This window comes from Eublepharis macularius, chromosome 12 (genome assembly GCF_028583425.1).
Source record: "Eublepharis macularius isolate TG4126 chromosome 12, MPM_Emac_v1.0, whole genome shotgun sequence".
Classification (NCBI taxonomy): domain Eukaryota; kingdom Metazoa; phylum Chordata; class Lepidosauria; order Squamata; family Eublepharidae; genus Eublepharis; species Eublepharis macularius.
The window spans coordinates 59,465,188-59,480,595 of record NC_072801.1 but is presented as its reverse complement, the minus strand read 5'-3'; the positions used below and the strand labels follow the sequence as shown (position 1 = coordinate 59,480,595).

Sequence of the window (15,408 nt, the reverse complement as noted above, 5' to 3'; positions counted from 1 at the left end):
TTCCAAAGCAGAAGCTTTGTCTTCATCGTAGCACCTGTTTGCAAAACCTGCTTAATCCCCCCGTTGCTTCCATTCTTACCAAATTCTCTGACCATGGCTGAACCAATACCTCCAGTGCCCCCTGTCACTATGACCACCTTGCTCTGGTACCGCAATCCAGTTGTCATGCTGGCTGTTCCACGTAGCTTCTCCTAAGGAATGAAATGCAACTGATGGTCGGAGTTCAAGTTAGTACACTGCTTTCTCCCACAAAGCATGCACCACATCTCAAGAATGTTGGGAAATGTAGTTCTGGCTGTCTTAAGAGCTCTTTTGAAATAGGGTGTCCTTTACCTAGGGAGGTTCAGAGCACCCCACCCTGCCTTGCCTAATTTTATGAGTTCACCATATTTCAAAGTCTCTGTCAGAAACTATTTGAAAACTCATTATGGATAGAAGTTGTGTGGGTTTTTTAAAAATAATAATAACATTTGAATTATATACCGCCCTTCAGGACAAATTAATGCCCACTCAGAGCGGTTTACAAAGTATGTTGTTATCCCCACAACAAAACACCCTGTGAGATGGGTGGGGCTGAGAGAGCTAGAAGTTGTAACTGACAGCAAGGGAACAATTCCATGTCCCAACAAACTCAAGTCCAAATCTGTCACCCATTTTAGGAAGGCACTCAGAGTGTGTTTGCCAACCTCCAGGTGGAGCCTGGAGTTTTCATAGAATTAGTTGATTCCAGACTACAGAGAAAATTATTGTTTTGGAAGTCGCACTCTATGGCATCACATCTCTGCTGAGCTCCCTCCCCAAAATCCACCCTCTTGGAGCACCATTCACTCAAATCTCCAGGAATTTCCCCAGCCAGAGTTGGCAACCCTAGATGGAGTGCCTTTATTAAATGACTGACTTTAGCTGACAAGCCAGTTTTTATGAGATTAGGCCACCTTCCCATAGTTTCATTAGTTAACCTCAAAGATGTTGTAGTTTCACTGCTTCATCATCAGACGTTCCTATCTTGTTTTCTATCACAGTTAATATTAGCAATAATAAAAATAATTAAATGTGTGGGATGATTTTGTTGTCTCAACAAGTTTTGGGGTGTCTTTCTTGTTTCACTCTATTTATGTCATGAAAGGGTGGGTGAGTGGAAATTTTTTACCCAATTAAAAAAGCCACTTGCCCTGACCTGGACAGCCCAGGTGAACCTGATCTCATAAGATCTTCAAAGCTAAGCAGGGTTGGCCTTGGTTAGTAGTTGGATGGGAAACAACCAGCAAAGAGGACTTCTATTTGCCAGCTGGGGAAGGTTATATGTACTGATGGATATAAGTAGGTTTCCCCAATGGGGCAGTAGCAGCTCCCTGGGGCATTCTCCCAGGGAGAGTGAAAAGTGCAAACAGAATAGGCAGGGTATTATTACTCTAGCTTTCTGCCTGGCACAAATAATGCCCTGTCCCTTTAATATCAGCCAAATGGATGCCATTTAACAGGTGACATTACTCACCTCCATGCTGTGAAAAGCTTTAGCTGCCCATTTTTACATATTAAGCCTCTGTGAAAGGAACTGGTAATTTTTCTTCAAGCCAACACACTCTTTCAGTCTAACCTATCTCACAGGGCTGTTACTGTGAAGACGTAAAGGAGAAGGATGTAAGTTGAGTTGGGTCCCGGTTCCACACACACACACCCCGGAGAAAGGCCAGGTGTTAGTGAAGTTCAACTCCACATTCATGAATTAGCAAGAAGATACAAGGATGGGAGCAACTGGTTTCAGGATAAGGGAGCTCATGCAGTCTACAATTCTTACTAACAAAGAAAATTCCACCCATGGAACTAAACCCATGCACTAATATCAGAGGAAGGAAGCAGGCTGTTTCACTGTAACATGTTGCAGGATGCGCCACTGACCCACAGCAAACACATTGCATTTTGGCTCCTCTGAGAGGTTGAGAGACAGCTCTCCAGCCACAGGCTCACAGTTCTAGTGTCAGATAATGTATCCAGAAGTACAATTACCGCTTTGCATTCTGGCAGCCTGGGCTTCAAGAACTTTACAATAGGTTGAAATTCAGCAGGTGTAGTTTTACCTCCTATTACATCAGAAACATTGCCACCTCCAGTCTCCCCCCCTGCCCTTCCCAGAATTTGAACCACTGCTGATAGGGATAGTTCTTGTAACCTGTTTTCAACACAAGGAACATATCCAAAGCAAATTGCAGCTTTTACCTCAAGTATGTCAAAGGCTAACAAATAGTCTCTATGCCATGAGGTACCACGTGTCCTTTTTGTGTTCAAAAGATAGACACAAATGCCTCTGAGGATATCAATAGCTCATTTGCCTCCCTCCCTCTTTCTCTCCATCACAGATAAGATATTCCTAGTCTTTCCTAGTCTTTCCGGCTGACTTGACCCTAGTATCTGTTGGCAGAAATTGCCCACTTCTCCATCCATACTCAGTTCTCTCCATGCTCACCCAGTTCTCTCAGGATGGTCAGGCTGATACCTTTGGGGTTCCACAAGTCACTATTACCACCTTCCTGGGTAGCACAGATAAGTTGCCATGCAAGCCGTTTGCCTCAGTTTCTCTTAATGACTAAAAGCCATGTGAACTTTTGATTAAGAACTGGAAACAGCACAACATGTGGTGTCCCACAGTGAGCACACCTATGGTCTCAAAGCATGCTGGGAGATGTAGTCCTTCATCTCTCCAGAGATTGATTGGAATAATGACAGCTTTGCCCTGAAACAGCTGCCTACTCCACCCCTTTAACCTGTTTATAAGATAACCACCTTTTATTGGCTGTCTCCATCTCTGCATTAGAGAACGCCCAGGGAAATATCTGTGAAAAGCTTTCCAGTATGTCATGTTTGTATATTTTTTATTGTTACACCATCTCATTTTACTATAAATTAAATGAAACATTGATTCAAATGAAAATATTGATTGGGAAGGCATTCACAGTTGTTCAGCAGAGAAATTTATGGTAATGTACTGTTTCCCGTGTTTGAAAAAAGCACACTTGCTTTCCTGGAGAAATTTTTTAATTGCCCAGAACAAATGAAAAATAAAGGAGCGTGGTTTTATTTGAGGAATACTCTTGAGGAAACTCGTTGAAAGAATTGGTAAGCATTAAGGGGTTTTGTAATGTCCTTCAGCTTTCTAGCATGACATCGTATTATGTAACAATCGCCATTTTTCTTACACTCATCCCTATCCGGTCACTTGCTTCATGGTGGCCAATAGGGCCTGAGGATTTTTTGCCTCCACCCTTTCCCTCAAAGAGATAGGTAAAGCATCATACAATTTCTCCCATACAAACACATTGACAATAGAGTCCAGATCCTGGCAATGTTTGCCAACCAGCCACCTCTTGGGCAAGCCACTTGCACCAACTACAAAGTATCCCCAAGCTTCTCCTTGGTCTCCTTTTATCTGCCTAACCGTTTGCCTACACAACTCGAGGGACAGCCCAAAACACAACACAGCTTTGTTTCCGAATGAATCATAGTTGGCAACTTGAGCAAGATCTTCTGCTACAACTCAAGCAATATCTCACTCACTTGAAGTCTCATCACCCTTAAGAAGTCTTTTTAGGGGAAGTTTTTCTCAGTGCAAGCCCTCGCAGATCACACTGTGATTTGTCAAGAACCAAGAATACATGAAAAATAATCTTCAAGGATACTATTGTGCCTGTTACACAAAGTATGTTCTGTAACACCAACAAAATGTTACCTTCCCTTTTTTCCATCCCCTGTCTATACTGACTCAATCCCTGCCTGTTAAATAAAGTGGTTATTTCTTTTTGAATGTTATGTTAGCGGTTGAACCTTCCCTCACATTAATAGGAAGCTTATGAATATGGCTATATCATAAGCCCCTTTCTTCATGTGTTTGAAACAAAGAAATGCTGCCTGTCAAAGACAGGAAAAGGCTGCCAACTCTGGGCAGGAGCTGGAAAACTATTAGCATGTGAGACAGCAGGTGAGGCCAGCCCCACACGCCTGGAGATGTACAAAGTTCCTGGGGCAGCTCAGCCAAAGGAGGGAAACTGAATTCTGGCAGAAAAATCTGCCTCGCAGTAAGAAGAGTGAAGGGTGGGGTGGGTCCATTATAGGCACAAAAACAATTCCACATCTTTCTGATCTGCAAATCAAGCACTGAGAGGAGCATTAAGCTATGGAGCCCCTCCTCCTGCTCCCTCCTTCCCGCCGGTCTTGTAGAGCTGGCTCATGAGCTCTCCCGGCTTCACTTCCCTACAACTCCTACAGCACTTGGAATTCCAGTTCAAGTTAAACAAATGGCATTTCCATTGCCCTGCTCTTCCGAACTCTCCAGGCTAACTCAGAGCTTGATTATGAAAAGGTGAATCAAAGGGTGGTTTGATTTAAAGTCCTGATCACTACACCTTCCCCATTAAACTGGAGAGACAGAACTCTCTCAAATAGTTTGGGCACTGCTGCATTTAGGCTTCTATAGAAAGATTTTGATAAACTTGGACATTGTTGAACTGAAAGAAGAGAGAATTAACATTCTAATTATGGAATTGCAATGAACCACACAATCATGGCACAGGCTTCTTTTGCTGTCTCTTCACTTGTAGGGTAATCCATCCTGACAATGTTTTCTATACTATCCCCTCCCCAAAACTGAAGGATACCTTCAAAACGGGCATTTATCCTCCATCCTCTGTTTGCAAGCTTTTCTACTAGAGCTCCCTCTTTTTTTGAAAACAAACTTTCATTTTTCCAGCATCCTTGAGAGAGTTTTCCAAGCCTTCCCTTCAGCTGTTATGAAGTCATCTCCACTCCTTTCATATGCTTTGCTAAATCATCAAAATAAGCCCTAATTGCAATAGACTGTTTTTAAAATTCAGTTTCCGGGCGCTCTTTGAGGGATTTAAGCTGACCCAGGACTTCACCTGCTAAGTCCACCAAGGTGGGGAGAGAAGAGGGAATGACAGCTGTTTTGAGGGGGACACAACTATTTTTTTGGAGCCTCAGATTTTTGTAGGTTTTCTGAGCAAATATTTCAGAGTGCCTAAGTTCTTCCCTGGAAATTCAGACAATACATATTTTGATGGTGGCATTTGAAAAAGTTGGATGCATTTTTCAGTCTCGGTTCAACAGTTGAATTGCTTGACAGTCTCCCTAGATGTCTCTTTGGGGATCAAGATCAAGATAATCTACACAATGTTGTTCCCCTTTACTGTGAATGGATGTGAAAGTTGGTTAATGCTGACAGGAAGGAAATTGATTCATTTGAAATATGGTGCTGGAGGAGAGTCTTGAAGGTATCACAGACAACCAAAAAGACAAACTGGATTCTAGATCAAATCAAGCTTCAATTCTTCCTAGAAGCTAAAATGACAGAACTGAGGCTATTGTATCTGGTCACATCATGAGAAGACAAGACTCTCTGGACAAGTCAGTAGGAAAAGGTGAAAGTAGTAGTAAAAGAGGAAAACCCCAAATAAGATGGTTTGACTCAGAAAGCCATATCTTCCAGTTTGCAAGATCACAAGAAGACTTTTAATGAGAGGACATTTTGGAGGTCTTTCATTCATAAAGTCACCATAAGTCAGAAGCAACTTGACGGCACGTGACACACACACACATCCTAGGATGACGAAATATACACCAACACGACCACCACTCTGGTCAGAAGTCCTACTTTTGAAGGACATGCAAAATTGCTGTTCCTTCACCAACAAGCAAGCATAATTCACTCATAAACAATCTGAAAGAGAGTGAAAGGGGAGAAGCAAACCCATCCAGGCAGAGAGCTTGGAGGTGAGGGAAGGGAAGCTGAGAGGGTACCAAACTCAGCTCAACTAGGGAGGGAGGTCCTGATGAAAACTCATATTTATGCATCAAAACCAGAAAGCAACAGCATATTTATAGCACTACTTTGAATCATGCCTTTATTGAAGGACGGGATTTGGGATAAGAACATGCACAGTTGTTGACTAAAGGAATTCAACAGAAAATCAATAAGAAGCATTTAATGAAGTTCAACAATTTCATGGTCCCGTTGTCCTTGGGTGCATGCATCTGACAAACTAAAGGCAATTTAGAGAAGGGACATTCCAAGGTTGAGTTTCTGTTTACAGCATCAGAGTCTGGGCCAGGTGAAGCTGAATCCAACTTGGGGCTGCCATCTTTCATTCTGGACCTTCAACTTCAGAGTTGCCTTGCGTGGAGATGCACTGACTGGGACACTATCACCTGCTGAATTTCTACACGCTTTTCAAGGCATGGAATTTAATATCACTTGAATGTGATGTAGTTCAAATTGATAGTAAAGACTCCAGGTAGAGAGATCAATTTAAGAAAACCTGCAAGAATTAAAAAAAAACAGAGTGTTCTTGATCAGTGTAGAATTTCTGAATTGTTGTGTCTTTAAGCAACCCTGTTACGACCCTTTCTTTCTCTAGGGTAGTTTGCTGCCACCAAGAATATTATATTCCAAAATATTTTACTTAAATTTCCCCTTTAGTCATGTGCCTAAGTGTGAGGCTCCTTCGTGGTTCTATGTGGCCCTGAGGATAGGAATGGGATATAGCAATGACAGATACTCCAGGATATAACAAAAACAAAGTAAACTTTTATTTTTTCAAGAAGCATATCAGTTTCATAAAAGTAGTTCTCAGTAATACTTAAAACATGCTAAGGCACCACACAGCTAGCCTCTCTTTTCCTCACTCAATATTTCTCTCAGAACTGCTTAAATTTACTCAGGATGCACACAGCTTGCCTGCTTTCTCTTGACTCAATATTATTCACAGAAATGCTTAAAACTGCTCAGGCAGCACACAGCTGGCCTCTCTTTCCCTGACTGATTGTTCTTTCACAAACATACTCAGTTCAGGTTTCCATACAGGTTATATTTCTCTCAGAAATACTTAAACATGCTCAGGCAGCACACAGCTTGCCTGCTTTCTCCTGACTGAAACTTTGCTCTCCACTCTCAGTCTAAAACTGCCTTCACTCCGCCCACACCCTCAGTCATCAACCAGTTATATCACTCACTCATCCCTCTCTTTCACCCCCACTCTTCACCTATATCACACCAAGCATTTAAAGACATATGCACCCATTTACTTAAAATCATTACAAACCCTTTTCATCCAGCCTTTTCTCAAAAAAAAAATGTTTAAAGTGACACATGTGGCTTTCCTCTTTCTGCTTACAACATCCCTGGGTGGTAGCTTAGTCTAGGTAACTGTGACTGGCCCAAGGTCATCCAGTAAGTTATAAAATGAGTTGCCCTTATCCAACATTAATGTCTACACCATACTGACTTTCCATTCTTTCACTTTTTATCCCTTTTTGCTATAGCATCATGATGCAATGCCTTTTTGGAGCTCTTCTTATTCTAAGGACGACTTTGAATAAATGACATCTGGACTCTTAGCTCTTGTCCCTACCCCAGTTTGCAGCTCTATTACTTCCTGGAGGAGTCCTGAGAGCTCCCACTCACACTTGGGTCACACTGAGGATCCACCTCGCTCTTCTTCCCAAAGCCAATATCCGCTCCACCACTGAGCACGAGGTTGAAACCGGTACAGAAAGTTCCATCAGCAGCAAGGTACAGGACGCCCAAGGCCACTTCTTCTGGGCTACCCAAACGTCCCATAAGCTACAAATGTGTAAGAGAAAAGAGAGAAATGTAGGGTTCTATATTCAGCCCATGTGAGATAAGATCATGAGGTCTCAGGCGCTGAATGTGGGTGAGGCAGGATTTGATAGCAGTAGAATTCAGGTTTTGTTGGTGCAGAGTTCTAACTTGTAATTTTTTGTGCCAGTGTGCATACAACCTTTATTATCGCTATCTTAAATGTGGTAGAACTTGTTTTATAGCAAACGCCATCCACCCTCCAACGCTGCAAGGTTTTCAAGGCAAGGCCACTCAGAGGTGGTTTGCCATTGCCTGCCTCTGTGAAACAACCTGTCATGATCTCCTCCAACCAGTTATATAATGGTTGCATTGAACTGATGTTACATGTTGATCTTTGAAACTACATAGCTCTACGCATTTTGGACCTTTGATATGTCAATCTATTTCACATATGTTTAAAAATTATGGGTTGCTTTAATTGTTTTAGAATTTATTATCCACAACTTTGAAGACAATTTTTGCCTTCATAATTATTGCAGAGGGTTGCTCACAACTCATGAAGATTCAATGAAAAATGAATTTAGCCAGCATCCTTTCTTTATTGTATGCATTGTTTGTAGCTTGTCCATTCCGTATAACACATGCCTATTGCAGTAATGATGTTTTTTCTAACTTTGTAATTATAATCATTTTTTCATATTTTTGTAATTTTCTATTATATGTACTTTTAATAATTTTCATACATCTCAATATCATTCTTAGACTTCTAGTACTCAGTACCTTTTTCTCTGTCATTCAGAGGTTTCCTACCCCTTTTATTATTTCAATGCACAATGCAGCCATAGGAACTCCAGCACCAGTGGCCGTGCAGCTGTGCCCACTTAAGCTGAGCCCTGGGAAGATTCCCTTCTTGGATCAATTGGTTGCCTAGTGGATCAACTGGTCCACTAGTGGATCAATTGGTCCACTAGGCGCAAGCCCTGTGCTCCCTGCCTCCAGCTCCAGTCTATGCTCCCAAGTCTCACTAGTCTGGCTTGAGGTCCTACCCAAGGGAAACTTAACCAGGCCTGACTGCAAAGTGAAGAATGTAACCATGGACTTCCTTGGTAGTATTCCATCAAAGTACTAGCCAGGGCTGATCCTGCTTAGCTTCTGAGATATGAGTAAAATGGTCTCCCTAGGCCAGGACATGGTAGAACTAGGGCTGCCATTTCTGGCTTGAAAGATGTAGAAGCAGTGCATGGGGAGGGCAGAATTTGGGGAGGGAAGGGAGCCCAGCAAGGATGTGTCTTCCAAAGAAAAACAGAAGTCCAAGAGGACCTCGGTAGCCCTAGTGTGGATGTCTGTTTCCCCTACTCTAAAGAGTGACCTTTGTTTCCTTTCTGTAGTCTAGAGAATAGCTGTCATTCTGGGAAAACTTCAAGCCCCACTTTGAGGATGGGAAAGCAAGGGAGATCTGTACCAGCACAATTCCTGTTTTCCCACCACACACTTGCCTGCTGATCTCTGGCTTTCCGATTTAATGCTTCTGGATTTGGTGACTGATCGGACACCTTTTTCCACAGAGGAGTCCGTATAACATTTGGTGAGATGCTAGAGTTCAAAATAATTATGAATTAAAAAGAAGAAGGGGAGGAGGGCAAGGGCATTATGAAACATCAAGAAACATGTTCCCAAATGAATGCATTTTAAAGAAGCTTCTTCTTCCTAGAAATATATCAACTTCTGTGACAACCTTACTTGCTATATAAAGTGATTCATCTCACAATCCTATGCATTTGTTGATTTATACATCCCAGAAAAAATGGCATGATATAGCTCTGTAATAGAAATCCATGTGTAATTAAATCATTTGTTTACAGCACAAGGAAAACAGTAGCAAAAACTATTAGTATAGTTGGTTACAAAAACCGGGGGGGGGGGGGGCTGCAAGAAATCACTGGGGCTGCACAGCCTGAAAATATTATCTGCTTCACCTGTCTCCTTCTCCAGGATTCTGTAAGCTCTTGGGGGGAAGATGTAAGCAAAGTTGATTTCTTCTTCCTCCTGCTCCATTTCCTCCTTTAAGTGGGCTTTCAGCAGTTCTTTACATTCTGGGCTTCCTGGAGCAGATTCAGTTCCTGAAACAGGTTTCTCCCCCCCCCCCCCCAGTTTCTTATTTTTCGTCTAGTCAATTTACAAAGCTGTGCTCTACTGAAGACATAGGGGACACCCCTAGTATGCAGAACCCATGCATCCCACCCCCATCTTCTCTATCTATAGGTGCAGTGGTTTGAATGCTTTGGTGATATACCATTTGCTGATATAAACTGTCATTTTTAAAGACACTTCCTATGCACATTCTTATAGAAAAGGAGAGCATTCCAATAGATTTGAAAATAATGGGATTCATTAACTCGTAACTCTAGAAGCTATGATGCTTTTTGCTTAAATCAATTCCTTCTGTTTCTCTTCTCATTAGAAAGTGAAAAGAAATATAGGGAGTGTTTGTAGCATTTATACCTTCTCCAGAAAAGTGACCCAGTCTAATTTTCTGGATCCTACACTCTTCCAATGCCAATTATCTATTATAATTCCTTATCTTCTCTCTCTTCAGGTACCTTTGGAAGAGCACAACTACAAAATGTGTGTCACAGCAGGTGAAGCCTACCACAAAATGGGTGTTGCAGGATGCATAGCTGCATGCACATAGGAAGCCCAAATGCAGTGGAGAAGAAAGGTGATTTTAAAAATAGATTGGGAAAAAGGAGTGAGACATAATGAAGCTGACACTGTAGTGGTATCTGGAACTGACATGTTATTTTAATCTGCACAGCCAATCAGATCTCCAGTGGACAATCAGAAGCCCTAATGGGCAAGAGCCCCACATGGCCAGACCCACTTTATGAAAACACTTAGTGGGCACCAGGACACGTGTGGGTGGGTGTCATGGTGCCCACAGGCTCCATGTTGGGAACCCTGGCTCTATTATCTCTATCTCTTTACTTTTTATCCTAGTCTGGAAGCTCCTTGTGTTGGGATATGAAAGACCCATCTTTCTTTCTGATGTTCCTCTGCATATGGTAAATGTACATTAATGGTTCTGTGTGGATAAAAACTATTTTTACCTGTTGACTCGTACTCCATATTTGCTCTCATCTATGGCCATGGACTTGGTCATTGCAATAACAGCACCCTGCAAGATAAACATACAACAAGCTGGATTGCTAACAGACCAGAAACAGTTTGGCCTTCTTGACCACTGTCTGATGTGCATAAAGAGAAGGGAGTTTTTAAGTACTATATAGGCATGAATCATGTCTATAATCCAAGTACTGCTAAGCTTTTATTAAAGAGACAAGCTCTTTTTCTCAAGACTTGTTGGCAACCCTACTGAGGACAGGACAGTGTGTGTAGGCCAGGCCTCCTCATCCTGCAGTGTTGACTTTCAGCATCTGAGTCATTACCGTCCCACATAGCTATGTTCCTTCTACACAGGCAAAACATATAATCAAAAGACATTAAGAAACTCTTCTGTATTTCACATATGTTTATGGAATGCTGAGCCATATTCATATTGGTCTGGAATGATAAGGTCATAGAAAATATAAGAAGAAATATCTTCTTTGAAATACCCTGAATAATCTTTGTATGGTATTCATATTTTGAGGAAATATAGAATCAGTTTTGTTATAGATCGTTTACTTATTGCAATAGCAGGAATCACTAGATGATGCTTGTTGTTTATAAAGATGGGATCATGTTAATAATACATTTTCATGGCATCTATATGAAAAGCTAATCAACATTTATGATTTATAACAATTTAGCAGGATGCTTTATTTTATTTATATTCTATCTCATTGAATTATGAACCTGGTAATTAATTTCTATCCTGTGTACCTCACTGAATCAATGTCTAGAATGTGCTATATATTACTCAAAGAGATCTTACTTTGCATATATTTATAAATAATTTTAATTGAAAAAATAAAGGCACAAGAACTTTCAAAAAAGTTGGCTGCCATTTCTGTCCTTCGGTCAGGAAGGATTACCTTGCTTGCAGCATATGACACACCATTCTTCACCCCAAGAATACCAACAATACTGGCAATATTGACGATGTTTCCTCTTGTTTCCCGTAAGTAGGGCAGTGCGTACTGTACACAAAATATAAGGAGAAACTGTGTGTCTGAACTCAAACATCCAGAGGAGTTAGCTGTGTTAGTCTGTATTTGCAAAATAGTAGACTCCAGTAGCACCTTTAAGATTAGCCAACTTTATTGTAGCGTAAGCTTTCGAGAACTACAGCTCTCTTTGTCAGATGCTACAATAAAGTTGATTAGTCTTAAAGGTGCTACTGAACTCAAACAGAAAACTTATGAAGATGCCATATGCTGGTGTCAGACCATTAATCCTCCTAGCTTAGAATACTCAATTGGCAGAGATCTTTCCCAGCACAGCTAGCAGAAATTCTTGCAACTGGAAATGGTAAGGGTGAATGCCCAGGGTGCAAAACAGGTCCTCAGTTGTGGAATCATGGCCCTTCCCCAGTCGCTCTGATTTGGGCACCAGAGGACTAACATGCACATTGCCCCTCAAAATCACATGCCTTTTTTTTCTGCTTGACTTTGGAGGAAGCCAGCTGCCCTCGGAGAAGAGGGAAAGTTCTTATATGTTAGAAACATTCACCTTTGATGCTAACAAACAGCTTACAACATTGATTTGCATGATGTTGAGGAAATCTTGGGCACTCACATCCTCTGTCTTTTCAAAATAACCTGTTTGCAAGAGAATCAAGTGGCTATCAAAGGGAAGGGAGTTTCACAGAGGCAAGAACCACAAAGAGTAAGAGAACCAGGGCTTTTTTTCAGCGGAAACGCGGTGGAACGGAGTTACGGCACCTCTTGAAAATGGTCACATAGTCAGTGGCCCCGCCCCCTGATCTCCAGACAGAGGGGAGTTTAGATTGCCCTCCATGCCGTGCGGCGCAGAGGGCAATCAAAACTCCCCTCTGTTTGGAGATCAGGGGGCAGGGCCACTGACCATGTGACCATTTTCGCCAAGGGCTATTTAAACTTTTAAAAACTCCCCCCTTGTTCCAGCTGGCCCAAAGTGATGTCATTGTGCGGTCCCGAGTTCCTCCACCTCTTTTCCCAGAAAAAAAGCCCTGAAGAGAACAGATCACCAGCCCCACAATAGGCTGATGGTTTTCAAGTTGGTTTGTTTGGTAATACTGTTTTTTTAAAAGTAGTATGATGGTTTCATTTCATCATCATGGCTAATTGGCAATGATGGGCCAATCCTCCATTAATCAGTCTAATTCTCTAATTAAACTAAAGGCCATCATTACATCCTGGAACAGCAACATCCATAAGTTAATTATTCTTTAAAAGAAGGCAGTATTTTCTTTAGAAAGGGTGTGGGTCTCAGGAAAGAGAGTTCCAAAAGCTTTATAGAAATACTTTGTATTTTTAGGATACTGTGATTTCTTTAATTTGTTTGTAAACAGCCATCTACAATATTATTGCTATTGGCAGAGTACCTGTGCAGCTGCCAGAAAAACTGAAATAATGAAGAATAACAAAAGCTTTATTCATTCCATTAATAAGCTGGAGAGAAAATTAATAAACTGGATAGAACATTAACAAAGAGAAGAGCTAAACTGGCTGCCTTGTGAGTTGAGTGAGAGTGTGGAGAGTTCTAGAAGAAAAACTGAAAAATAGCATTCTGCAGACAGACAAGGAAAAACCCTTTAGAAAGAAGGTACACCCCTGCTGACGGGTCAAGCTAGAGCTTGCTGCCCCCTGCAAGGTCTTTTCCTCTTTGCACAAAAGACATCCAACAACTGTTCCTTGAACCTTTTGTTAAACAAGTTAAACTTGCATCCATGCCAAACTTCCCTGACCCCAACAGTTTGGAATTCGCTCACCAACTCCAGCATTGTTCACCAGGCAGTCCAGGCATCCATAACGTTCTATAGTTACCAAAATCAACCTCTGCAGGAACAGAAGATAAAGAGAGATCTAAGGCAGGGGAAGGATAACAACAGAATCAAGAGTTCTGTGATTCCAGAGCTGCAAGCAGCCACCACCACTCTGGGCTAAACCCCTTTGAAGCATTGGGAGAAAGCCATTTCTGGGAGATGCTGAAGAACTCCCAAGGAAGAACAACTATTTATTTAGTTTTAGCTTACCTTAATGTCTGTTTCATTGCGGACATCACAGACCTGGAAGTAGGCATCACCTGGGCTTCCTGAATCCTGCAGCTCTCTCTGAATGGTTTGCCCCCTTTCCTCTGCAAAGGGATACAACAGAACAGTTGCCAGCAAAACAAGCCTTCTAAACCTGACTTTGGTTAGATTTGTCAACTCTGGGTAGGGAAATTCTGGAGACTTGGAGGTAGAGGCTGGAGAAGGCATGGTTTGGGGAGGGGAGGGACCTCAGTGGGGTTCAATGCCATACAATCCACCCTCCAAAGCAGCCATTTTTCTCCAGGGAAACTGATCTCTGTAGCCTGATGATCAGTTGTAATTCTCCAGGTGCCATCTGGTGGTTGGCAACCCACTTTTGTGTATACCTTAATCTTCCTTTCCAGCCGTCCCTAGCTCTAAGCACACACAAGTACATTTGCTAAATGCATCAAAACTGTTCCTGCCCTGTCTTGGTTGTTTTCTTCATTTGGACAAAGGCAAGCTAAAAGTGCTGCAAAATAAACAAATTCTGTTATAAATGGGGAAACTCTTTGAGGAGGGAAAGTCCTATCTACTGTTGCCTACTGGACACAAGAGAAGAGAATGATGACCAGTGAGTATACAGGTCATATACAGCCAGAAAAGGTCTGATGATCCATCATCTGCATATTTCTCTCAGTGTGTTTGCAATTGCAACACTCTTCTCAGGGATGAATGGAACTTAAATTACTTGCCGATATTCTTTCTCTTGCAGTGCCTGAAACACAAGACAGGAGTACCACTCTGGCCACTCATTCCAGCTTACTTTAGCTCCTGATTCTACTACACTCAACCTCATGTTTTCTTTATATTTGCTAACCTGAAATATATTGGAAACAGGAAAGAATAAGGGGATAGATATGGGGATCATATCACTCCTGCGCTAAAAGTTTTGTGCTAGCTGCGTATCTGATCTTGGCCACAATGAATACAGTGTTGGTTCGTAACTTCAAGACCATGACGGCTTGAGTCCTCTTCTGAATCCTTGCCTGAAGACAGGGCCAGATCGACGGGGGTGGGGCAGGGGGGTAGTCTTCCCCTGGTGCCGCCAAAGAGGGGGCGCCGGGCACGGCTACCAGCCACTGGCAGTGTGCTGGAGCTGGTGGTGGCAGTGCATGAGGCTGAGCGGAGGGCTAGGAGGCCAGCCGCCTGCCCCACCAACGGGGTGGCTGGCATGCCACACGCGCCGGACAAGGATCACACGGCAAGCCAGCTGCCTCATCAGCGGGGCAGGCGAATGGCACAGGCGGCCTCCCAGCCCTCCACTCAGCCGCCCACACTGCTGCCGCCAGCTCTGCAGCGCTCCGTGCATCAGGGCGGCCAGCTTGCCATGTGGGCAACATGCCTCCGGCCCCCACATGATGACATCATGGAAGTGATGTCATCGCGCAGTGTTGGGAGCGCGTGCTGTGCAAATGCGTGGGGCAAAAGCCGGACTTATGTTGTCCTGGGCGTTGGCAACCCTAGATCCAGCCCTGCCTGAGGAGGTGATATGTGTGGCCAACAGAGGAAGGTCTTGTTCAGTGGTGGTACCTGACCTATGGAATGCCTTTCTCCTTTAGCCTCAGCAGGCCAGAACATTTCCTCA

The 15,408-nt window shown here is 42.7% G+C and overlaps 1 protein-coding gene across 1 annotated transcript in view; it reads right to left on the bottom strand.

Moving 5' to 3' along the window:
* Positions 1-15,408, bottom strand: part of LOC129339509 (uncharacterized short-chain type dehydrogenase/reductase y4vI-like) — a 36,189-nt gene that overhangs the window by 19,643 nt on the left and 1,138 nt on the right. Inside the window, exons 3-11 of the mRNA XM_054994089.1 lie at positions 13,785-13,885; positions 13,521-13,587; positions 12,281-12,369; positions 11,644-11,748; positions 10,717-10,784; positions 9,106-9,202; positions 7,440-7,630; positions 1,607-1,616; positions 80-191 (exon numbers count right to left, since the gene is read on the bottom strand). Of these exons, the coding sequence (XP_054850064.1) occupies positions 80-191; positions 1,607-1,616; positions 7,440-7,630; positions 9,106-9,202; positions 10,717-10,784; positions 11,644-11,748; positions 12,281-12,369; positions 13,521-13,587; positions 13,785-13,885 (840 nt within the window). The remainder of the gene's footprint in view (positions 1-79; positions 192-1,606; positions 1,617-7,439; positions 7,631-9,105; positions 9,203-10,716; positions 10,785-11,643; positions 11,749-12,280; positions 12,370-13,520; positions 13,588-13,784; positions 13,886-15,408) is intronic.